Genomic DNA, 23,566 nt, shown 5'->3' with positions numbered 1-23,566 from the left:
TGGTATTTAACAAAATAAGTCAAACTTATCAAATGCATCGTCCATATAGCAAATGTTTTCTTGCAAGCATTTTAAATAAGCCTAAATAAAGTACAGTAGACAGTCAACTAAACATTGATTTAAATAAGGCAATATCTGACCAGAGGAAGCAAAATGTAACTTTTGGTGCCTGACAGTTACCACTAAGCATTGCTGCAGCCACCATTTGGTCAGTACTAAAGAAGTATTTTGGTTTGATACCCATCCCTGGTGTGAAGAGGGGAAAAAAACTGCAGGAACATCAGGGCAGATACACAGAGATATAACAGTAGAAATTTGGTTTGTATGGTGAAGTGAGTCTAAGCTGTCAGGTCAGTGTGGGGTCAGACTGTTCTAGGTAGGTGACAGGAGAGAAACTGAGGTGGGCTCTGTGCCATGGGCCCTGGGCCCAAATGGAGAGACCCCTCCTAAGTTGGCTTTGGCGTGTTGGCCCACCAGCTGACCAGGGGTATGTTTGAGGGCAGGGAAGGGCTCATAAGCTGTTTCTGTCAAGAGGAAAGAACTTCATCTCTCATGGAATATCTTCATCTGTGGGCCTGTAATAACTTTGAACACACAGATCCTGTTACTTTAGCTTCAATGGTGAGTAAGCATATACAATGCTGTGGCATGTGTTCCATTGATTCTGTAAGGATTTCCAATTGCACAATGTCTTTTTGGTCATGTTGAATTAGTAATTTTACTGCAGCCTCAACAATAGGGAAGGACTTATGATTGCAGTGGCTTTAGATAATTTCTTCTTTATTTGGAATCTTTGTGAAACTTGTGGAGAAATGTGAGGAATTACTGTTTGACCAGTTATTAAAAAGTAAAAGGTATGGTCAAAGGAAGTAAAATGAGAAATAACAGTTCTGATGTCTTTAATTCATTTGATCTTGTTTTTTCAAATATTTATTTTTATACTACTGAATTATGAGTCATAGACCGTGCATGAAGGTTGTCCTGTCATAGGGCCATGGTTGAGTTACTATTAATACCCTTCTAGTCAGTGGTACAGGGCTCTAAACAGGCAACACTAGAGCCTATACTATATTGAAAATTAATACTCAGCATCAATCTGTGCTCTGAAAGCTTTATTGACCAATATTTTTCACAGACTGTGAGCAATAATTATGATATGGAGATATGTTTTCTATTGTGGCACCATAGCCAAATTATACTTAAAGACTGGTATTGTGATTATAATTCAACCCAAATACACGGTGAAACTTGTTGTGGATGCCTCTGATAGTTATGATAGCTAGATGAGAAATGTCTCATCATTTTGCCTTTAACTCAATACAAATATCAAACCGGTTTTGATTTATGTTGTTTTGTGAATGTATTCCTGTCCAAAAATACAAGTGTTGGTGCTTTTTCACCTTAGGTTTGAGGAAATCCACTAAGAAGCGCAGCGAGTCTCCTCCAGCAGAGCTCCCCAGCTATCGGCGGAGCACACGCCAGAAGACCACGGGCTCCTGTGCCAGCACCAGGTACAACAGTGACTACAGTGTAGAGTAGTGTAAATATTGATGCCTTAAAAAGGACCTTAAATTTGGGGGTCATTTGTTTAATGATTTGTGCACGTCAGTGTGGCTAGATTAAATATTACAAAATGTGTTCTGATCATTAAACAAAATACTGAACATGTGATTGTCGAATAGTGTTGTTTTCAATTACTGCTACTTGAAATATTGATGTTTAACTAAGAGGCTGTATGATTATCTTGTGTAAATCAAGGGAACATTGAATTTAGCTAACTTAAGCTTTGTTTGGCTCAGTGACAGTAGCCTTTATTGATGGTGAAGACAGTGAAAGCTGTGAAATGTAAAATTTGCTCTTATTCCTTTTTTATAGGATGCAGGCACTTCACCTGTTTTTCTATTTGAAAACCCCACTCCACATAAACTTTGAAAACATCACAGGATAATGGCTAGATTTCAAAGCAAGATGGCAAAATACAATAAGAAAATCAGCCCGATTAACACGACAATGAAAGACAGTTCTGTCTCAGCTGATGAAGCTATTTCACTAAACAAAATAACTTTAGGTTATTGTGTAGACCATTACTCACTTTCAATTCCCCTACCATGTTCACAAATCCCGGGGAGAGCCTTGGGTTTACCTAGATGTCATTATCATTGTCTATAAAGCAGAATCCGTCACTGAACATCTCAGCAGTATGAACAGTGACCTCAAATACACAGATGTCTAAGATGTATAAGACTATAAATTGGAATTTTGGACTGTATATTATCCATCAGAACGGGTACAAATCTGAATGTTTACAACAAACCCACTCACACCAATCATGTTTTGATTCCTGCCATCCTCTAGAACATGAGGTGGGCTTATTACAGCCCTGTATCACACAGCTGACAGTGTGCCCGGCAGCAATGAGTTGAAACTTTAAGCATCTTAAACTTTGAAAGCCTTGGCTACCGAAAATGGGCATTTGTTAAAAACAGCAGCAAGGATCCGCAGGAGTCTTAATGCATCTCAGTTTTGATTCTCCTACTTTTGCATGACAAAATTTACAATAGCATAACCATTAATATGAAGCAAGAAAAAAAGGGGAACCACTGCTGTGTATTTATTTGACTGGGAGTGGTACAAGCGAATGAATTGTGCTTTGTTATTACTGTTACTCATTGTCAATCTATTTTTACTCATACCACAGTCGGCGGGGCTCAGGCCTAGGCAAGCGCGGGGCAGCCGACGCTCGCCGACAGGAGAAAATGGCTGACTCCGACAACAACCAGGATGGGGCCAACTCATCAGCCGCTCGCACCGATGAGGCATCACAAGGGGCTTCAGGTACCTATCATGCCACCTTTTCAATTATTGTTTGGCAGTAAAACACCTGTTATGGGAAGTTATGGATGATCAAGAATTTTCAATTAATTTGTATGGGGATTAAACCTCTTAAAGCCCACAGACTTTTAGGCTTTTTCTTAGTAGCATCAAAAGCCATCAACTTGAAAGACTGTTTTCTTTCTTTACTATTTAATTTTCACTATAAATTTTATTTTTGTACTGTTTCTGTTTCCAGCTTCAAGCTCAGTTGCTGGAGCAGTTGGCATGACCACCTCTGGAGAGAGTGAGTCTGATGACTCTGAAATGGGAAGGCTTCAAGGTATGTTAACCCCCCCCCTTCCCGATTTTCCACTCAGTCCCTGCTCAAATTCACGATTTTTGTACACCATGTCACTATATTATAGGGAAAAAAAATAAATGTACACATAAATTATGCCTGGTTATTAATGCTATAGATTCAGGTATTGTATAAAGGCTTCATAAACAGTCCTCTCAGTTTTACTTTTTATATAGTTGCTCTCTGAAACTTGCTGTTTTTGTCCTTATAGCCCTACTGGAGGCCAGGGGTCTCCCCCCACATCTTTTCGGGCCGCTGGGACCCCGCATGTCGCAGCTGTTTCACAGGACCATAGGCAGTGGAGCCAGTAAGTGCAACGTTCTTACCCTTTCATCAGCGTTCTTCACATTTGGTGAAGCTCTAAATAACTGTTGAGAAATTCTGTCCCCTACTTCCAGGCTCCAAGGCTCAGCAGCTACTGCAGGGTCTACAGGCCACAGGCGACGAGTCTCAGCAGCTCCAAGCTGCTATTGAGATGTGCCAGCTGCTGGTGATGGGCAATGAGGAGACACTTGGTGGATTCCCTGTCAAGAGTGTGGTGCCTGCTTTGGTGAGTCTTATTCTGTGCAGCCATTATGTTTTGTAGCTATGCCTCACCTGGACTTTAATTTGCTGGGTAAAATAGCTTCCACGTTGCTTTGTGGAATATGAATATCTGCTATTTCTATAATATAAGAATTATTTTGTTAAACATTTTCTGTGCAATATTTACCACTACTGATTTACTCTGATTCCATGTTCAAACTCAACTTTCTTCCACAGATTACACTGTTACAAATGGAGCATAACTTTGATATTGTGAGTATGATGAGCTTCTATTGCTGTACATGTAGTTGTCTTTTGTTTGATAATTTTTTTTTAATGCCAATGGGTTTGTGCCTGCCGTTGATCTATGTAAACAGATGAATCATGCCTCTCGTGCACTCACATATATGATGGAGGCACTGCCTCGATCTTCTGCCGTGGTGGTCGATGCTATTCCTGTCTTCCTGGAGAAGGTAAGACACTGCGCTCTCTGTCCCTTAGCGCTTGTTAATTTGCAATGGTGGCCTTTTGATTTGCTAATGCCTTGTTCCACCTTCTTGTATGCAGCTTCAGGTGATCCAGTTCATTGACGTAGCAGAGCAGGCCCTGACGGCCTTGGAGATGTTGTCAAGGCGACACAGCAAAGCCATTTTACAGGCTGTAAGTGTTGCACTCTCTTTTTGTCATAGCCTTAAATCATCCTCTCTCTTTTAAACACAATTTTATACCACAATAATGTTATAATTTCATCCCTCACAGGGTGGGCTTGCTGACTGCCTCCTCTACTTAGAGTTCTTTAGCATCAATGCTCAGAGGAATGCCTTGGCCATTGCAGCCAACTGCTGCCAGAGCATTACTCCAGATGAGTTCCACTTTGTTGCTGATTCTCTGCCACTGTTGACTCAGAGACTAACACACCAGGTATGTTTTTCCCATATCAGACAAGAATGAACTAAAAAATACAACTCCATCACAGCAGTGGTACTTAGTGGTGTGCCTCTTGGAAGAAGTTTCACATTCCAGAAATGAAATTGATAGTAAACACCTGAATAAAAATAACAAAGCAAGTAAATTTTCTTAGTGTCATCAGTGATGAGAAAGACCAGTAATGTGACTTCATTAGGAAAAAAAATGTATAAAAAATGTCATACTAGCTGCCTCAGTACACAATTTTCATATTCATTCCTACTTCTTTCCATTTTTCAAACAGCCAGTATCATAAATTTATTTAGCACAAGTAGGAGAAACAATGCGGTAAACAGAAAGTTTCCTGCTTGGTGAGGGTGTCTTGCTTCTTATTAATTGCAGAGTGTTGTCTGTTTTAAATGCAGTTTAATAAATCATCTGTATGCAGTGTTTTCATATTGTATTCTACAAATTCAGACCGTGACATGGTGCATGTTTTGTGAATCAATGTAGCTGATAACATAGTACAGATCCCCTCATCATCATCTTTTTGTGATCAGACAGCTGCATGGCTATGAAATGATCAAGGGTAATAAATATAGCCCTCTAGTCAGGGCACATGTTAACCAGTGACAATGTCTAATCACTTTAATTTTTTCTGTGGAGTCCATAAAGGATTCAGGTTTTAATTGAGTTCCATTTGTCAGGGATTACATCAACAGTTGTAGCCAGTAAATGTTACTTGCTCTTCGATTACAAAGAGGTTGCATTATTATTACTTTGGCTGAGTTTGTAGAAGTTGTCTGGGGAGTACCTAATGCCACGTTTGCATATCAGTACTGGCTGCAGCAGGTTATTGATACAGAAACTAAAAATGAGTTCCCTGAGTTGACTTGAATATTTCAGTGTTCCTGTCCTCCTCCGTATTATAACATTAAAAAATATAGATGCTTCAAATAGTAACTATTTCAATAATTTCTTTAAGTGCAACCTATTGTAAAGATTAATTAATGACTATATTAATTTAACACTCTTTCAGGATAAAAAATCCGTCGAAAGCACTTGTCTCTGTTTTGCCAGACTGGTGGACAACTTTCAACATGAAGAGGTTTGTACCTCAATTTTTTTAAGATTTAACACCATTTTTGGTGTTTCTACATTATCTTCCCCAGTTTTCATCCAACTCCCCAGCTAATGTGCATGTATGCGTCTCTGTTGAAATCAACAGAACCTGCTGCAGGAGGTCGCATCGCGGGACCTGTTGACGAACATTCAGCAGCTGCTCGTGGTGACCCCTCCTGTACTCAGCTCGGGGATGTTCATCATGGTTGTGCGTATGTTTTCCCTTATGTGCTCAAACTGCCCCTGCCTGGCAGTCCAGCTTATGAAACAGAGTAAGTAACCCTCACACATACACAGACCAATGGGTCACACCCATGCAACTGACTTATTACTTCTTCCCCTGTCCCTACTGTTGTGCATATTTATATACATGTCAACATTAAGGATATAACATGTCTGATTTGGGGGGAAAAAAATACGTAAATATGTGTGTGTGTGTGTATGTATATGTGTCTATATATGTATATGTATATGTATATATAATAATAAAAAAACCTTGTGTGTACAGGTGTGCACATGCTATAGCTTAGATAAGCTATAGCTCACCTCAAAATATTGCCATCTTATGTAGACTAATCTTTGCTTTATTTTGCTTCATCTAGACCAAATTCATGTTTGTTCAAATCGACTCACATGCCATTGACTGGCCCTAAATTTCACTTTGCATTCAGTCTAAACAGACTGTAGCAGTAGTGTACGAATACTCTTTGCTGAAGATTCAACAGGCCAACTAACAACAAAAATGTCTTTTGTGTTACCTCTTCTAAACAGACATAGCAGAAACTCTACGTTTCCTCTTGTGTGGTGCATCAAATGGCAGCTGCCAGGAACAGATTGAACTGGTACCCCGGAGCCCCCAGGAGCTCTATGAACTGACCTCTCTCATATGGTAACATCTGTTTGCCTTCCTTGTGTTCAGTATTATATGGGTTAAGTTTCATGCTGTAAAATAGCTAAAATGTTTTTTTAACTGTCCTCTGTCCAATTTACGGAAACTCTATTAAATATACTCTGCCACGCAGACATGTGGCCTACAACAGTGCCACAAATGTTGCTACTACTTCTCCCAGACCTTGAACTACAGATACAGTTGTTTGCCATAGTATGGCAGCGGACATTGGTATAAATTCCCATTTCTTCTTTCTATATTTTGCAGTGTTATATTAGAACAAACTAAGATATATGTATTGCATTAACTAATACATGCAGTATTAATGGTGTCCAACTGCAACCAACATTATTTTGAGCACTTTGCATCTAGCACACAGTGTCATGCAAAGGTTGTTTTTCAAATTTGAACTGATAAATTAATCCACAGAAGACGTAAGTTTTCTGTGTTAGCCATTACTGTGGGCTATCCTACTAAGTCATACCACAGCAAAGTCTGTTAATAAAACAGCATGTTATGTCAGAATCTTTTCAGTAAAGCTGTTTAAAAAAAAAAAAAAAAAAAAAATCAAACCAATGTCATCTGATGGCAGTTAAACTTAAATTTATTTTAAACAGTACATTGTAGCTTTCTGAAACCACTCTTCTTCTTACAGTGAGCTTATGCCCTGCCTGCCTAGAGAGGGCATCTTTGCCGTTGATGTAATGCTGAAGAAGGGTAGTGCCCAGACAACTGAGGGCGCGATCTGGCAGTGGAGGGATGACCGGGGACTATGGCATCCTTACAACCGCATTGACAGCCGCATCATTGAGGTATAAATGCATCAGATACAAGCTGTGTCTTTGAAAATCTCAGAAGTTATGACAAAATCATCATTACTGAATAGATGTGTTCTAACATGTTGTGCTATTTGTTTTGTATAACTATTTGATGGCTGAGTAAGGGATTGAATCTTTGAAAATGTTGCAAATACATTACATTGTGTCAGCATTTACAGAAACAGTTATGTGGGGCTGATCCATATACGATACTGACGTTCAGTGTATTATGTGATTGTCTGGCTCTACAGACGGCCCACCAGAATGGAGAGGATGAGATCAGCTTGTCCACTCTGGGCCGTGTGTACACAATTGACTTCAACTCTATGCAGCAGATAAATGAAGACACAGGAACAGCACGCGGTATCCAGAGGAAACCAAATCCTCTTGCCAACCCTAATACAGGTAATGCAGGTCTTGGCAAATTACTTGGCTTGACCACTTTATAACCTTTTGTAGAGGAATAGTCGAGAGCATCAGACATTTAATATCTGCTCCTGCTCCTCTGTGGAGGATGGACGTTTACAACATTTACAGTTCTAACTTTTACCAAGTTTCATGGCAAAAAAAAAGTATTGTAGAAAATGCTTGATTGTTAATTATATTGTTATTTTATTGTACAAACTGCATGCATGTACTGAATGCAAGTCAGTGGAATTCAATCACCCAGATTCTTGCTACTAGAGATTACAGCTACTTTTTCTGAGACAGAGCAGTCAGCAGCAAGCTCAAGTCAGTCTGTTGCTGTGTCTTGTCCAGTTGTGTATGTGTGGATACGCACCTGATGTGTGCGGGGGAGGAGAAACTGACCTGCACGCTGTCTATATCTAGGGAGTCACCAGGAGGTTCGTCGTGAAGATGCACGAGCCCAGTTGATGAAGGAGGACCCTGAACTGGCAAAGTGCTTTATCAAAACTCTGTTTGGGGTGTTATATGAGGTGTACAGCTCATCGGCTGGCCCTGCTGTCAGACACAAGTGCCTTAGAGCCATCCTCAGGATCATCTACTTTGCTGATGCAGAGCTGCTGAAGGATGTGCTCAGGAACCATGCTGTGTCCAGGTAACAGTGCCTGGGCCGTGGGCTACTTTTAACATCTAACCAAATGTACTCTTTGAATGAAAGTAAATTGACTTCTATCTGTTGGTGTGTTTATTTCTAAAGTCACATTGCCTCCATGCTGTCCAGCCAGGACCTGAAGATTGTAGTAGGTTCTCTGCAGATGGCTGAGATCCTCATGCAGAAGCTGCCTGATGTCTTCAGTGTCTATTTCAGAAGAGAAGGTATAGTATAATCCCATGGAAAACTCATGTCCCGCCGTGTCTGCTCACCAAAGTAGATTGAACCACAGTGATTTACAGGCGAGTGTTAGCCTGAACCTCTTCTAAACTGCATGACAAACGTGTTTTGCAGGGCTCCTACGCAGTATGGAAAAGAATGGAATTTGATTTTTAGTCATTTCCAGGTCTGGATAAGTATGGAAAAAAGCAAAGAGTATGGAAGAATATTTGTTTTTCCAGACTATTGCCCCATTACTTTTTCTAAAATATAAAATGTAGAATTTCTAAAAATAAATTGATCATACAAGCAGAGTGTTATTCATGGTGTTTGGAGCAGGCAGCCAGTGCAGCCAAAATATTTACCACTGTATGAGAGAGCACGGGCCAGAGTGAATTTGATATCATTGACAGCAAGGAAAGAAGTATACATAGAGCAAAGGAGGAGTGTTTTGCAGAGCAAAGTCAATGGACTTTACATGACAAACACTGAGGTGACATTGCACTGTTTTAGCATTACAGCTTGAATAAAATGCTGTGCATTGAATTTTCGCATTTTCTTATGTTGTAGCCTTATGCTAAAATCATTTAAATACATTTTTTCCCTCATCACTCTACACTCAATATCCCGTAATGACAAAGCAAAAACTGAATTTTAAAATTTTTGGCAAATTTATTAAAAAAAAAAAACTTAAAAAAAAAAAAAAAAATCACATTGACAAAAGTATTGAGCTTTGAACACCTGGATCTGGGGATTTCCTGCAGATCCTCTCAAGCTCTGTCAGGTTGGATGGGGACCATCGGTGGACAGCCATTTTCAGGTCTCTCCATAGATGTTCGATTCGGTTCAAGTTAAGACTCTGGCTGGGCCATTCCAGGACATTCACAGCGTTGTCCCTAAGCCACTCCTCTGTTGTCTTGGCTGTGATCTTAGGGTCATTGTCCAGTTGGAAGATGAACCTTTGGCCCAGTCTGAGGTCCTGAGCCCTCTGGACCAGGTTTTCATTAAGGATATCTCTGTACTTTGCTTCGTTCAGCTTTTCCTCAACCCTGACCCGTCTCCCTGTCCCTGCCACTGAACGCCTCCACAGCAAGATGCTGCGACCACCATGCTTCACCGTTGGGATGGTATTGGGCACTTGATGAACGTTGCCTGGTTTCTTCAAGACATGATGCTTAGAATTGAGGCCAAACAATTTAATCTCGGTTTAATCAGACCAGAGAATCTCGTTTTTCACAGTCAGTCCTTTAGGTGCCACTCTGCCGTAAAGCCCAGATCAGTGGAGTGCTGCAGTGATGTTTGTCCCTCTGAAAGTTTCTTCCATCTCCACAGAGGATCTCTGGAACTCAACCAGAGTGACCATCGGGTTCTAGGTTCTGTTGCAAAGGCCCTTCTCTGATTGCTCAGTTTGATCGGGCGGCCAGCTCTAGGAGGAGCCCTGGTTGTTCCAAACTTCTTCCATTGAAGAAATTGAATTGGAAACCACTGTGCTCGAAGAAACTTTCAATGCAGAATTTTTTTTTGCAGCCTTCCCCAGATCTTTGCCTCGACACAATCCTGTCTCTGAGCTCTGCAGGCAGTTCCTTCTACCTCGTGGCTTGGTTTTTGCTCTGATATGCGTTGCCAGCCATGCAACCTTATATAGACAGGACTGTGCCTTTCCAAATCATGTCCAGTCAATTGAATTAACCACAAGTGGACTCCAGTCAAGGTGTAAAAAACATCTTAAAGATGATCAAGAGAAATGGGAGGCACCTGAGCACAATTTCAGGTGTCATAGCAAAGGGTCTGAATTCTTATGTCAATGTGATATTTCAGATTTTTCCTTCATATAAATTTGCAAAAAATTCTAAAGTTCTGTTTTTGCTTTGTCACTATGGGATATTGAGTGTAGATTTATGAGGGGAAAAAATGAATTTAAAAGATTTAGCATAAGGCTGCAACATAGCAAAAAATAAAATAGAGGGGTCTGAATACTTTCTGAATTCACTGTAATAGCATACATACTCAGAATTTGACATACATGTTAACAGTTAGATTTTAAATCATTTATTTACATATTAAAAATCTAGATGTTTGTGCTCAGATTTCAAATATTGTCTGAAAAATTTACCAAGAAGTCTGGAAAAGTATGGAATTTTGAATTGGATAATATTTAGGAACACTGGTTTTGAAGATTAACATTATTGTACAGTTGTTATAACCCTGTCACTTTGTGTATTAGGCTAGCTTTGTTGAAAATTTTTATAGCTGAAAGCTGTATTTATCCACATGGAAACTGTAGAAACTTTAGTGGTTGAGATTCACCCAAAAAATAACTTACATTTTTTTTGTTCAACTAAAGAGCCCATTCCACAGTAGACAAAAAAAAAATTCCTGACCATCTAAAGTTTGACAGGCCATGTGGCAAGTGGTGTAAACATTTTATTTTGGCATTAAAATGCATTGCTGCCAGTGTTTTCCTTTGCATTTCCATTCCAGTGCATTATTCCTTGCATTGCCTGCATTTGACATTAATCCACAGTCCTCAGACAGATCCAAGGGATACTTGCCAAACTGGCAAGAGGTTGCTGCGTATTGTGCTATTTTTGTAAGGCTTTAGACAATTTGTAATGCCTCTCTTTCTCCTTTCTCTTGCAGGTGTAATGCACCAGGTGAAGAACCTGGCAGAGTCTGAGAGCTTTCTAGTCACCAGTCCCCCTAAGGCTTGCCCTAGTGGTACTGCAAGTCTGTGCACTACCACCATCAGCACTGCATCCACCACATCTGCTAATAATGCTACTCCAGACCTGGGCTCGCCCAGCTTCCAGCACAGCATGGACGACTCACTGGACCTCAGCCCACAGGGGTGAGTCTGTGGCCATATGTGGCTCTGGTTTGGCTGTTTACAGATGGGTTTTAAAAATAAATTTCAAGCACAGGCCCAAAACCAGTGTTACACTGGAAACTAAGCTCATAAACATGAGTTGCACCTCAATCCAGAGTTGAACCACGTACAAACAGTGGGACCTAATTTTGACGACACATTCTATTGGAAACAGTAAATCTAAGCACATTAAACGATATTAGTGTGTTTATTCAGTGGTTCTTTCATGTTACTCTTTATCAGTGTATTTTAATGTATGTATGTTTCAGTTGTTATAATGAATGGGGAAATAGATCTTTTCTTTACCCCCAAGAGCATTATATTAATGATTTTGTCCTCCACCAAGGCGACTAAGCGATGTCCTAAAGAGGAAACGACTACCTAAAAGAGGGCCTAGAAGGCCCAAATACTCTCCCCCAAGAGATGATGATAAAGTAGACAATCAGGGTAAGTTAAAGTGTTACTCTCATTGTGTGTGCGATGTTTATTACTATTGAGAAAGGCTTCAAAGCACACCAACTCGGTAATAACAGAATCTATGAATATACCAATATAGGTTCACTCTTTATCCTAAACACATCTGAAAAGAGTAACAACAAAAAATTATTGCTGCCAAACTTATTAACATTTTTTTTATATTACTTTTTTATATATTTTATATCACTGAGCTACTGTGTAGATGCATATCCAATTTCACCAGCCAGCGTACACCTGCATTAGTTATGAGCAATAAACTTAGCAGTTTGTTACTACAAGGTCGTCGGCAGATTCTGTTGCTGTTCGGTAACTTGTGACAAATCGAATGGTTCAGCATTGGCGGGTTTGTCAGTGATTCCTTGAATCATATTTGAGTGGTCATGAGCTGAAATGGCATTATGTGGTCTTGGTTATATTCTTAACCCGTAGATAACCCTCCTAATCAACCTTTTGGGTTCTTTACAGCCAAAAGCCCTACCAGTACTCAGTCACCCAAATCATCCTTCTTGGCCAGTCTCAATCCCAAGACCTGGGGCAAGCTAGGTGCCCAGACCAACAATGCCAACTCAGAGCCCTCACGCACAGCGGGGGTGAGTGGCCTGGCAAGGGCACCTCCCAAGGACTCAATTTCAAATAACAGGTACGATGAGAGAAGGTTTAGCTTTTTTACACTTCTGTATATTCCAAATCACACTCTTTGTTGTTATTGATTTTAAGTATTAATGCATATTGATCAGACACTGGCTGCCGGGATAATGTGTGGACTACTATGTGTAATTAGTGAAATGTGTGGTGTTTTTTTTTTTTTTTTTTAAATTCTTTTGCAGAGACAAAATAAAGGCCTGGATCAAAGAACAAGCTAGTAAGTTTGTGGAGTGTTACTTTAACTCTGAAAATGTGGATGGCAGCAACCCTGCACTGAATGTACTCCAAAGACTTTGCACAGCCACTGAGCAGCTCAACCTGCAGGTAAAACATACACTCACCCCTTTATTGAACATCAAGCATAAAATAACAAAATTCCAGACAAATTTAAGACCATGTATTGCTGTTTGAGATGTTGTCCTTAAAGTTGAAATAGCTGTAGAAATTGATAAAACTGGTACCTTACAAACCTTCATTAGGTCCTGTTAATGCAAGCTGGACAGAGAGAGAGAGAGAGATACTGAAAGTGTATTGATTTCGCTAAAATTCATGTTATAAAACAATATTACATACCAGTACTGAGATGTTTTTCTTCTGTGTTATGTCCCCTTTTCCCAGGTGGATGGTGGTATGGAGTGCCTGCTGGAGATCTCCAGTATTGTATCAGAATCTGATGTGTCGTCTTTTGAGATCCAGCACAGTGGGCTGGTGAAGCAGCTCTTGGTCTACCTGACATCCAACAGCGACAGGGACTTGCTGAGTCGTGATGTACGGCTCAAGAGGTTCCTCCATGTCTTCGCTGGCTGTCCGGTGAGAGACTAGAACAAAATGTATTGCTATTAAAATATTTAGACTGCCTAACTCTTGAAGTTCGCAATATGGTACAGTGTGACATATTTTTTCTCTCTCACATTTTTTGTTTTGCTAAGTCGTCTTGGAGAGTTGATTCTGTGCACACACATTGGAGGATTAATGACCTCTTGATGTCCCTGTTGAATTTAACCTCTTTATCCTTCACCATTTGGTTTGTAGGTTCCAGGAATGGAGCCTGTAGGTCGTCTAGACCCAACAGAGAATGGGCCTTACCTGGCACTGGTGCACAAGATGAACAGCTGTCTGAGCCAAATGGAGCAGTTCCCTGTCAAAGTGCACGACTTCCCCAGTGGCAACGGCAATGGCAGCAGGTCTGTGGCTTTGCATAACTGTATAACTAATCACTTTAAGTCATACTGTTTGGTATACATTTGTTTATTTTGATTAATTTCTCTCTCCAGGGGCTCTCAGGCACTAAAGTTCTTCAACACACATCAGCTCAAGTGTCAGCTGCAGAGACACCCAGATTGCACTAATGTTAAACAGTGGAAAGGTGGCCCTGTGAAGATAGACCCCCTGGCCCTGGTGCAAGCCATTGAGCGATACCTTGTCGTCAGAGGTGAGGGACTGCTCGTGTAGGTTTGGAGAGGTTGTAGAGATCTGCCACATAGCTAAATGCAGATAGGATTACAACGGTCCCCTTCAAACAGGGAAAAGGTAGACCAAAAACTTGCAACTTGGTTTGAAGTTCATACTGACCCATCGCCAGCTTCCCACATGAGGACACCGGACACAGTTTAAATCTCTTGAGGCACCTCTTTTACTTCCACATTGTCCAGATGCCCAAACATTGTCCTTTTAGCTTTTTTTTTATAGTTTGCTGCTCAGTTCGGTTGCTAACTTAAAATCTTGTCTGTACAGGGTACGGCCGAATCAGAGAAGAGGACGAAGACAGTGATGATGATGGTTCAGATGATGAAATAGATGAATCACTGGTATGTGACGCCATTCATGCCAAATAAGGCTTATCTTTTTATTTGTTTTACCTGTGTGAATATGTTTACTGAACTTAATCTAACTATAATTAAAATATTATTAATACACCATGTGTAATTTCTTGGTTACCCAGGCAGCGCAGTTCCTGAATTCTGGCAGTGTGCGTCACAGATTACAGTTCTACATTGGTGACCACCTGCTACCATACAACATGACAGTATACCAAGCTGTACGACAGTACAGTCTTCAAGCAGAAGAAGAAAGGGAGTCGACGGACGATGAGGCAAACCCACTTGGGCGAGCTGGCATCTGGACCAAAACGCACACAATATGGTAAAAATGCTTTCCTGAAAAATACTTTAACTGGTTCTTTAGGATGTTTTTGGATTTTACAGAAGACCACTTGTGCCTCTGAATTTTTCTATTCTGATCTTGCAATTTTCTTAAGCTTCACTGTCACTTTTGAAACAAAAGAGCAACATTTTTTGGGATCTGGTTGTTTGAATCTCATTAGGCGGTCCTTGAATGGTCATTCAAATAAAAACATTATCTTATTTACTCTGGTGGGGTCCAGCCATCTACAGTGCACTGAGAGGTGCTGTATTACACAGGGCGTGATAAGCACAGGTACTACCATTCGTTTGAATTGCAAAAGGTTAATGGCCTTAGTGCAACTACTCGTTAATATGTTCAGATACCGAAAGTCTTGTCACAAAGGTGAAGAGTTGAAATGATCAGTGTCCAAAACACACATGCATCTCGCATGTTCATGTGTTGAATCCAAAAATATTGTACATACTTTCTGTTTCACAAGTCCTGTGAAACTGTAGAATGGCCCCTTTTTAAAGATATTTTCCTTAATTACATTTGGCAAGAGTACAATGCGTCTCGAAACTTGAACTGTACTTTCAATAAGAGCATCCAGAGAAAAAATGTCCTGCCTTGTTTCCTGACAGGTATAAGCCTGTGAGGGAGGACGAGGATGGCAGCAAAGATGCTGTGGGTGGAAAGAGGGGCAGAGCCCAGACTGCTCCCACCAAAACATCACCTCGTAACGCCAAGAAGCAGGATGAGCTGTGGCATGGTGAGAATATGAAATATCTCATAGTGAGGACTTTCTGAAAGTATTTTCAGTATTGCTGTGTAACTCTGAAAAATTACAGCTGCTGGTCCAGCGCATATTTAGGCAAAACATGCTGCATCTACTTCTTTCCTTTACTTGGTTGTATATGAACTGTTCTACCTTAACTATTTTTTAAATCAGGTTCCACATTGTCAAGGTACGGGCTCAGCAAAGCTATTTGTACAGGGAAATTCCTAGTTATGTTTACAAAACAAAAAGCAGTTGAGTGACAGGTAAAGGAGACAATAATAAAATGGTACAGCATCTCAAGACTGCACAGTGTACTTAATTACTACGTTTGATTCCCACCGCTTCCAGATGGTGTGTGTCCCAGCGTCATCAATCCCTTAGAGACATACCTCACTTCGGAGCCACCAGAGACCATAACCTTTGATGACCCATCTTTAGAGGTCAACCTGCTGCTGAGGGTCCTGCACTCCATCAGTAGATACTGGTTCTACTTGTATGATGTGAGTCTCCTTCCCAAAGAATTACAAGATTCAAGCAGTCACTTAGTCAGTTTGTTTCCATCCAAGTTGCCTTTTTATCTTACTTTGAAAATTCTTAATGGAGTTTTTGTGCTAGCACTGGGCCAAATTCCTAAGTTTTGGGTCTATGAATAATAAACATGACGCTCCTAAAACAGTGAAAAGTGAGGTATAGCTGTGTAAATATACACAAACAGTAGACAAACATTTTAATATTGTTTCAATTACTAAATGAAAAATATTTTCACAACTTACGGCTTTCTCTAAATGTATTGTCCCAGGCCTACATACAATCAGTTTCAGTTACAGTTTTTAATTCTATAAAATTTAAAAATAACTTGTATATTTTTGGTTGTTTTGCAGAATGCTGTGTGTAAGGAAATCATCCCTACCAGTGAGTTCATTAACAGTAAACTGACAGCCAAAGCCAACCGTCAGCTACAAGACCCCCTGGTCATTATGACGGGGAACATCCCTACTTGGCTCATTGAGCTTGGAAAGACCTGGTAAATGTTTCATACTGTTGACCTAAACGAGGAATAAGGAACCAATCTATCACCTGTATTGTACAGCTTGACTACAAAACAGACCTTGGTGTGTTTAGATGATATCAGTTGGTACTTATGTGCATATCTCTCTCTCTTGCTCTGTCTCTCTCGCTCTCTCTCGCTCTCTCTCTTTCCCCCCCACACAGTCCTTTCTTCTTCCCCTTTGACACCCGGCAGATGTTATTCTATGTAACTGCCTTTGATCGCGACAGAGCCATGCAGCGCCTACTGGACACAAACCCTGAAATCAACCAATCAGATTCTCAGGACAGCAGAGTTGCACCACGTCTTGACAGGAAAAAGGTGCTGTGTGTTGCCTCATTGCAGTCTTGCACTTGTAACAATTAATGGAATCCACCAGCTATGCACGGTCTTCAGTGTATCTGGCATCAGTTTCCATTGTGTCTGAAATGGAAATTGGAATCTGAAATGAGTTTTTTATTAATTTTGTGTGTTCAGATATGTCATATTTCTTATTTACTTTGTGAAATTTTGGCACGTATTTGTATATTTTGTTTTTATGGATATCTGAAATTTTGTGTGTCACCTGTCTTTAAATTAACTTCTTTCCTCTCTTGACTTGCGTTTTCAGAGGACGATAAACCGTGATGAGCTGCTCAAACAGGCAGAGTCTGTAATGCAGGACCTTGGCAGCTCCAGGGCAATGTTGGAGATTCAGTATGAGAACGAGGTACATTTAGTGTCTGATATCTGAATCATGCCAAGACGTGTACTTTGGTGCAAGCAAGTCTAACTTTTATCTTCTTTCAGGTTGGCACAGGTCTTGGCCCGACTCTGGAGTTCTATGCTTTGGTGTCTCAAGAGCTCCAGCGGGCCGACCTTGGCTTGTGGAGGGGTGAAGAGGTCACTCTGGCCAATCCTAAAGGTACCACATTACTCACTTTATGAATCCTAAGACATACAAGAAATGATGAACAGCATGTCACGTTGGCTTTGACTTATTTTTACAACAGTAAAATTAAAATCATGAGTTTTTTTTTTTTTGCCCAGTGTCTTGTTTTGTTTGCTTATTGGTCAGACATTAGACATCAGTAAAATTAGCTGATGCTCAAATATACATTTTAGTACTGATTGATGGGCCCCTGATTTTCACTCGTAACGATTGCACTGAATGAAAATATAAAGGCCTGTATTTATATATGTAAATATGATGGTATATGTAATATTTTTACCTGACTTACTCTGACCATAGTTTTGCACTTTTGTCCAACAGGAAGCCAAGAGGGAACTAAGTACATGTTCAGCTCCAGAGGACTGTTTGCCATTCCCTTTGGCAGGACAACCAAACCAGCACACATAGCCAAAATCAAAATGAAGTTCCGTTTCTTAGGAAAGCTAATGGCCAAAGCCATTATGGACTTCAGACTGGTAATGACTGCTATCTTTGCTAATAGACTTATATTTTCAACTGAGCATAGACATTTAGGCATTTTAGGAATGCTCTTCTGCCAGTGCTAAAGTAATCTCACTGAGACATGCTGTACAAGAGCTGTGAGGCATAATCAAGGTGTCTGCTTAATGATATCTGGATAGATTTTTATTATTTTAATCACCAGTCATTGGTCTGTTTATCACAGACAAGATGTGTCCATTTTTGCAGTTTACGCAGTTCAGCATATTTCCAGACAATTCCGAAGGCGACTGGATTTGAACAGACATCCAGTACATGTCGTAGCATTTCAAACATAACGTACTTTTTCCTGCACATGTGCTGTAAAAATGTGTTTTTGTTTTAACTGACTTCATGAACCACTTTCCTCCTGCTCCGTTTCCCAGCTGGACCTCCCCCTGGGGCTGCCGTTTTATAAGTGGATGCTGCGGCATGAGATGTCTGTAAGCTCCCATGACCTGGTGAACATTGACCCCAGTGTGGCCAAGTCCATCCAGCACCTGGAGGATATTATTCGCCAGAAGAAGAGGCTGGAGCAGGACCGATCACAGGTAAAGCACACCCTCATCACATTGTTCAGTCCCAGCGCTCTGGAAGAGGGGCTCTTCGACCTGGTTGTCTGTGACCGTGTATTTTGTGTATTTTTCACTGGCTATTAACAAACAGCCAGGACAGGGCGGGATAGATTAAAACAAATTAGAAGGTTTTTTTTCTCTTCAATTGAACTCCCAGCTTTAACACAGGGTGAGAAAGCACTTCTGGAGGAAGATATCAGCATAGATGAAATCAAAGAAACAATCAGTGGTCTCAGGAAAGGGAAGGCCCCAGGGAATGAAGGATTTTCCTTAGATTTTATAGGAAATTCATATCTGATCTTTCCCCAGGATATTTGGTAGTCTATTGAGACTCTCTACAAAGAGCCAGGCTTACCTGAAGGCATTAGGTCAGCGGTGATACACTACAGTATAAAAAGGGAAGAGATCCACAGCAATTTGCTAACTACTACCCTATATCTCTAATGTAGATGAAAAAAATTCTTGCTAAAGTCTTAGCAGCCAGATTGGAAGAGGTGTCCCCACTACTTATCCAGCGGGATCAGGTGGGGGTTTATAAGAGGCAGGAACTCTGCAGATAACCTTCGCAGAATGATGCATATTATGTGGAAGACAAGATATTGTGACATGCCAATAGTTGCCTTCCCATTATATGCCAAGAAGGCGTTTGATGAAGTGGAATTCCCTTTTGTTTGTACTCTAGAAAAATTTGGATTTGGACCAATATTCAGGAAATTAGTAGAATTAATGTATAATGATCGAGCGGCCACAGTATTAACCAATGGGATTATGTCTTCTCATATCAGGTTAAATTGTGGTGTACAGCAAGGATCACCTTTATCACCTTTAATTTTTGCCTAATTTTTGAACCCTTGGCTTTAGCCTTAAGAAATAATATAAATATGGGGGGGTGCAGACAGGTGAGGAGGAACACAAGCTTTTTTCTTTATGCAGATTATGTTTTATCTATCTAGTAACCCTGAATCTGCACTACCAGAAATTTGTGAAGTTATAAACTAATTTTCTGAGATATCTGGATATACAGTTTTCTGGCTTAAATCAGAAGCCATGCCATTATTAAAGATGTGCCCTCCACATATCAGAATTAGCTGGACAGACAGACAGACAGACAGACAGAGACAGACAGACACAGACAGACAGACACAGACAGACAGAGACAGACAGACACAGACAGACACAGACACACAGAGAGGAGTGACAATACCAAGACACAAAGAGTTTTTTAGTTATTTTCTGGAATCTCCTGATCCAGGTCCCTTTCCCAACTTATTTCTAGGCCATCCAATTTTGACAATTGTGTACTTCTAATATGTACATAGAATTTTGATGATGCTCCAAAATTCTGAGTTACTCGAATGAATGAATTTTGGAGATTTCGACAACTTAGACATTGCATTCTCTGAAAAAAAAAACATTCTGCAAGGCACAATTGGAATTAAGGAACTTAAGACAGGATGTAAAAATAAAGGAACATCAAAATTCTATGTACATATTAGAAGTACACAATTGTCAAAATTGGATGGCCTAAAAATAAGTTGGGAAAGGGACCCGGATCAGGAGATTCCAGAAAATAGCTGGAAAAAACTCTGTCTCTTGGTATTGTCACTCATGTGAAACACAACTAATTTTATATAAGATATTAAATAGATCCCATCGGTCTCCTGCCAAATTAGCAAGACTTAAAAAGTGATACATGTTGGGGATGTAATAGAAAGGTGGGAACTCTGGTGCATATGTTTATATGATTATGAGAAAACAGAAACTATGCGGGATTAAGTATTTTCTTTCTTGAATAAGATCTTTGGAATACACTAGATCAAAAATCCCACATTATGTCTCGGGATTGCTACCAGACAATGCTGAAATGTCAGAACGGCAGAATTATTATGGTGCCGCTTTTCTATAATAACAGGGTATAGGAATACTGATGGACATAAAAGCTACCTACTTAAACACAATTTGTACATGGACCAGGTATGTGATGTTTATGTTATGTAGACTTCCTAGGGTGCTGTGTTTATTGTTCTCCTTCTGATGTTCCTTGTTTTGTCTTGGTTTTCTGGCTAGATTTGAATGTTGTTGCCAGACTGCAGATCTTTCTCTTTTAGTTGTTTTTAAAATAAAAAAAAGGAAAAAGAGAGACTAGACAGGCCCTGATCAAAAACATACTATACGTCCTTCATATAATTGTAATAATGTTACTGCTATTTCAAAGTAAATGTCTTACCGAAAACATTAATGGAAAAAAAAGAGAGAAAACCGTCAGGACTCTGCTCCTAAAGATCAAAAGTGAGGAGCTCTCTTTTAACAAACTGGTATCAGAGTTTTAGCACAGCTCAAGAAAAGAGACCTGTAGTGTTCCAGTAACATGTTCACATGCAAGGCAAGTCTCCATCACTGGTTCCCCACCTGTCCATTTGTTAACCCGTGTTTGTCTTTGTTTGTGTGTGTCAGACAAGGGAGACCCTGCAGCAGGCACTGGAGAGCCTGAACATGAACGGCTGCTCAGTGGAGGACCTGGGTTTGGACTTCACCCTCCCAGGATTCCCAAACATTGAGCTGAAAAAGGGCGGCAAAGACGTCCCAGTAACAATCTACAACCTGGAGGAGTACCTCAGGGTATGTGACGTTCTCTCTCTCTCTCTTGTTTCAAATTTTTCTTTCACCGTTGTAATTGTTCCTCTTGACATTAATCTTTTTTACCACTTTGCCATTTGTCCATCTCTAGTTGGTGGTGTACTGGACTCTAAATGAAGGAGTGTCCAGACAATTTGAGTCATTTAGGGAAGGGTTTGAGTCAGTCTTCCCCTTGCATCACCTACAGTATTTCTATCCAGAGGAGGTAAGAAGTCTTCTGATTTTTATTCTCCTTTTTAGTTTTCTTGTTTAATCACTCTGTGCTGAAAAGAGTAGAATGTTTTGGCCTGTTAATTAAGGGACATTGATTACAGGTTCACTGTTCTTGCCACAGCTCACTCACATTTTGAAGTAAAGATTTAGGTTCATTTTTGTTTTTGTTATTTTTTGAGTGATTTTATTTTTTTCATAACTATATTAATTCATTCCATCAGGATGGAATTAGTCATTTTTACATACTGGTAAAACAAAGACTTTCCTTGTGTTCTTTGTCCCTCTTTTCTCCTCTGTATTGCTCATTGTCTCTCCTCTCCTGCCGTAGCTTGACCAGTTGCTGTGTGGCAGTAAATCAGAGACGTGGGACGTCAAGACGCTGATGGAGTGCTGTCGACCGGACCATGGCTACACACATGACAGGTGAGACCGTCAAACCATTGACACTTGAAAAAAGTTGCAAACAGGAAAAAGTGGCCTTAAATTGCCAACAAAGTCACAAAAGCCTCAGTCATTTAACTTATTTTCCCCCAAGATAATTTATCTATGATAAGACTCAATTTTGACTAATTTAAACTTCTTTTTTTTAACTTCTTTCTTACTCCCTACGTGAGCCACTATAGGTATAGGTAAAACTAAGTCTCAGGACCCATGTTTGATGTGTATTTGGTCTCATTTTTCTGCAGCCGTGCAGTTCGGTTCCTGTTTGAGGTGTTGAGCAGCTTTGATGCCGAGCAGCAGAGACTCTTCCTGCAGTTCGTCACAGGAAGCCCCAGACTGCCTGTCGGAGGTGAGTCTGCTCATACACACTCATTCTTATTTAAAGAGATCATTGACTTTAAAAAAACACTAAACCTCAGCCAAAATTAGATTACTTTTTGATCTTATGAAAATATTGTGAGGACATGTTGTGCTGTAAGTCTGCTGCACACTCACCCTGCTGTTGCCCTTGTCTGTCAGGTTTCCGGAGCCTGAATCCCCCCCTGACGATTGTGAGGAAGACGTTCGAGTCGACAGAGAACCCGGACGACTTCCTCCCCTCGGTCATGACCTGCGTCAACTACCTGAAGCTGCCTGACTATTCCAGCATAGAGATCATGCGAGAGAAACTGTTGATTGCAGCTCGCGAGGGCCAGCAGTCTTTCCACCTTTCCTGATCTCCCCACATCTCACATTCAAATGCCTTCTACAGCGACTGATGAAATCATGACTTCCTTCTTAGTTTTTTTGTAATCACATACATTAAGGCTACGTGTACAGCCTTCTTGTTAGAGAAAGCAGCTTGCAGAAAAATTAAGACTTTAAATATATATTTGCTGCCCCTGTCTCTCAAAAAAAAATATAAAAAATACAAAAAATGGAAAGGTGTTCCATGACTCACAGAACTTAAAATATAAAAAAAAGAGAGTAAAACTTATATCAGTAGTTGAGTAATGTTAAAAAAGATGAAAACATCTGGGTGACATTTTAAATTGCATTGCTATGTGATATTTAAAAAAAGGGATGTCTCCTCTCCAGAGTGGTGGACAACGTCACTGGGTGTCGGGGATGAAGGGGAGGGCGGGGGGGCGGGGGGGTCCATCGAGCAAGCTAGGTTTACTTTAGCTCCAAAGATCATTTGTACAGACAAATTTGCAGACTTTGCTCATTCTACACATTTGATAGAATAGCTCTTTGTTCTCATGTCTCTTCCCCTCAGTTTGTCCGTTGGCATTTTGTTCTGTATTATATTGGCCCCAGTTTGTGTGTTGCGTTTTGGTTCGGCTTCCCCCCCCCAGTGTGTCTTTGCTTCAAGTTGTGGAAACGAGAATTGCAGTTGGTTGAATGCGGGTAATGAGCGCATATTATCTTGTTTTTTTTTTCTCTCCCCTACCCGAGTTGAGATTGTGTTCTGGCCTCCTTATTATAGAGAGCTTCAGCTCAAATGAAGAGTTGTAACCAATGTGTTGATCAGGTAAATTTGTTTTGCTCTTATTTTGATAGAGTTTAGTGTCTTTCTGTTGGGCCCTACCGGATGTGTAGGGTTATCTTGGCAGACCAAGCTCTGAGCAACCCTCAACACATAA

At 40.4% G+C, this 23,566-nt stretch overlaps 1 protein-coding gene across 5 annotated transcripts in view; it reads left to right on the top strand.

Moving 5' to 3' along the window:
- Window positions 1-23,050, top strand: part of trip12 (thyroid hormone receptor interactor 12) — a 30,626-nt gene extending 7,576 nt beyond the window's left edge. For 4 of the 5 annotated variants that reach the window (XM_040130359.1, XM_040130356.1, XM_040130360.1 and 1 more), the window contains exons 5-42: window positions 1,406-1,511; window positions 2,699-2,835; window positions 3,071-3,154; window positions 3,384-3,479; window positions 3,571-3,722; window positions 3,935-3,970; window positions 4,075-4,170; window positions 4,265-4,357; window positions 4,457-4,618; window positions 5,643-5,711; window positions 5,832-5,997; window positions 6,497-6,614; window positions 7,270-7,426; window positions 7,684-7,837; window positions 8,264-8,492; window positions 8,595-8,713; window positions 11,349-11,556; window positions 11,921-12,021; window positions 12,517-12,691; window positions 12,879-13,020; window positions 13,315-13,506; window positions 13,729-13,880; window positions 13,971-14,128; window positions 14,431-14,504; window positions 14,639-14,838; window positions 15,462-15,589; window positions 15,947-16,098; window positions 16,480-16,622; window positions 16,811-16,967; window positions 17,257-17,355; window positions 17,436-17,550; window positions 17,899-18,053; window positions 18,462-18,626; window positions 21,105-21,269; window positions 21,379-21,492; window positions 21,829-21,923; window positions 22,187-22,290; window positions 22,461-22,657. In XM_040130359.1, the coding sequence (XP_039986293.1) occupies window positions 1,406-1,511; window positions 2,699-2,835; window positions 3,071-3,154; window positions 3,384-3,479; window positions 3,571-3,722; window positions 3,935-3,970; window positions 4,075-4,170; window positions 4,265-4,357; window positions 4,457-4,618; window positions 5,643-5,711; window positions 5,832-5,997; window positions 6,497-6,614; window positions 7,270-7,426; window positions 7,684-7,837; window positions 8,264-8,492; window positions 8,595-8,713; window positions 11,349-11,556; window positions 11,921-12,021; window positions 12,517-12,691; window positions 12,879-13,020; window positions 13,315-13,506; window positions 13,729-13,880; window positions 13,971-14,128; window positions 14,431-14,504; window positions 14,639-14,838; window positions 15,462-15,589; window positions 15,947-16,098; window positions 16,480-16,622; window positions 16,811-16,967; window positions 17,257-17,355; window positions 17,436-17,550; window positions 17,899-18,053; window positions 18,462-18,626; window positions 21,105-21,269; window positions 21,379-21,492; window positions 21,829-21,923; window positions 22,187-22,290; window positions 22,461-22,657 (5,165 nt within the window). Of the gene's footprint in view, window positions 1-1,405; window positions 1,512-2,698; window positions 2,836-3,070; window positions 3,155-3,383; window positions 3,480-3,570; window positions 3,723-3,934; window positions 3,971-4,074; window positions 4,171-4,264; window positions 4,358-4,456; window positions 4,619-5,642; window positions 5,712-5,831; window positions 5,998-6,496; window positions 6,615-7,269; window positions 7,427-7,683; window positions 7,838-8,263; window positions 8,493-8,594; window positions 8,714-11,348; window positions 11,557-11,920; window positions 12,022-12,516; window positions 12,692-12,878; window positions 13,021-13,314; window positions 13,507-13,728; window positions 13,881-13,970; window positions 14,129-14,430; window positions 14,505-14,638; window positions 14,839-15,461; window positions 15,590-15,946; window positions 16,099-16,479; window positions 16,623-16,810; window positions 16,968-17,256; window positions 17,356-17,435; window positions 17,551-17,898; window positions 18,054-18,461; window positions 18,627-21,104; window positions 21,270-21,378; window positions 21,493-21,828; window positions 21,924-22,186; window positions 22,291-22,460 lie in introns of all 5 variants that reach the window. The other variant, XM_040130361.1, reaches the window with a different exon arrangement.
- Window positions 23,051-23,566: the final 516 nt, after the last annotated feature.

Source organism: Xiphias gladius, chromosome 7 (genome assembly GCF_016859285.1).
Source record: "Xiphias gladius isolate SHS-SW01 ecotype Sanya breed wild chromosome 7, ASM1685928v1, whole genome shotgun sequence".
NCBI lineage: Eukaryota > Metazoa > Chordata > Actinopteri > Istiophoriformes > Xiphiidae > Xiphias > Xiphias gladius.
This window is presented reverse-complemented; position numbering and strand designations above follow the sequence as displayed.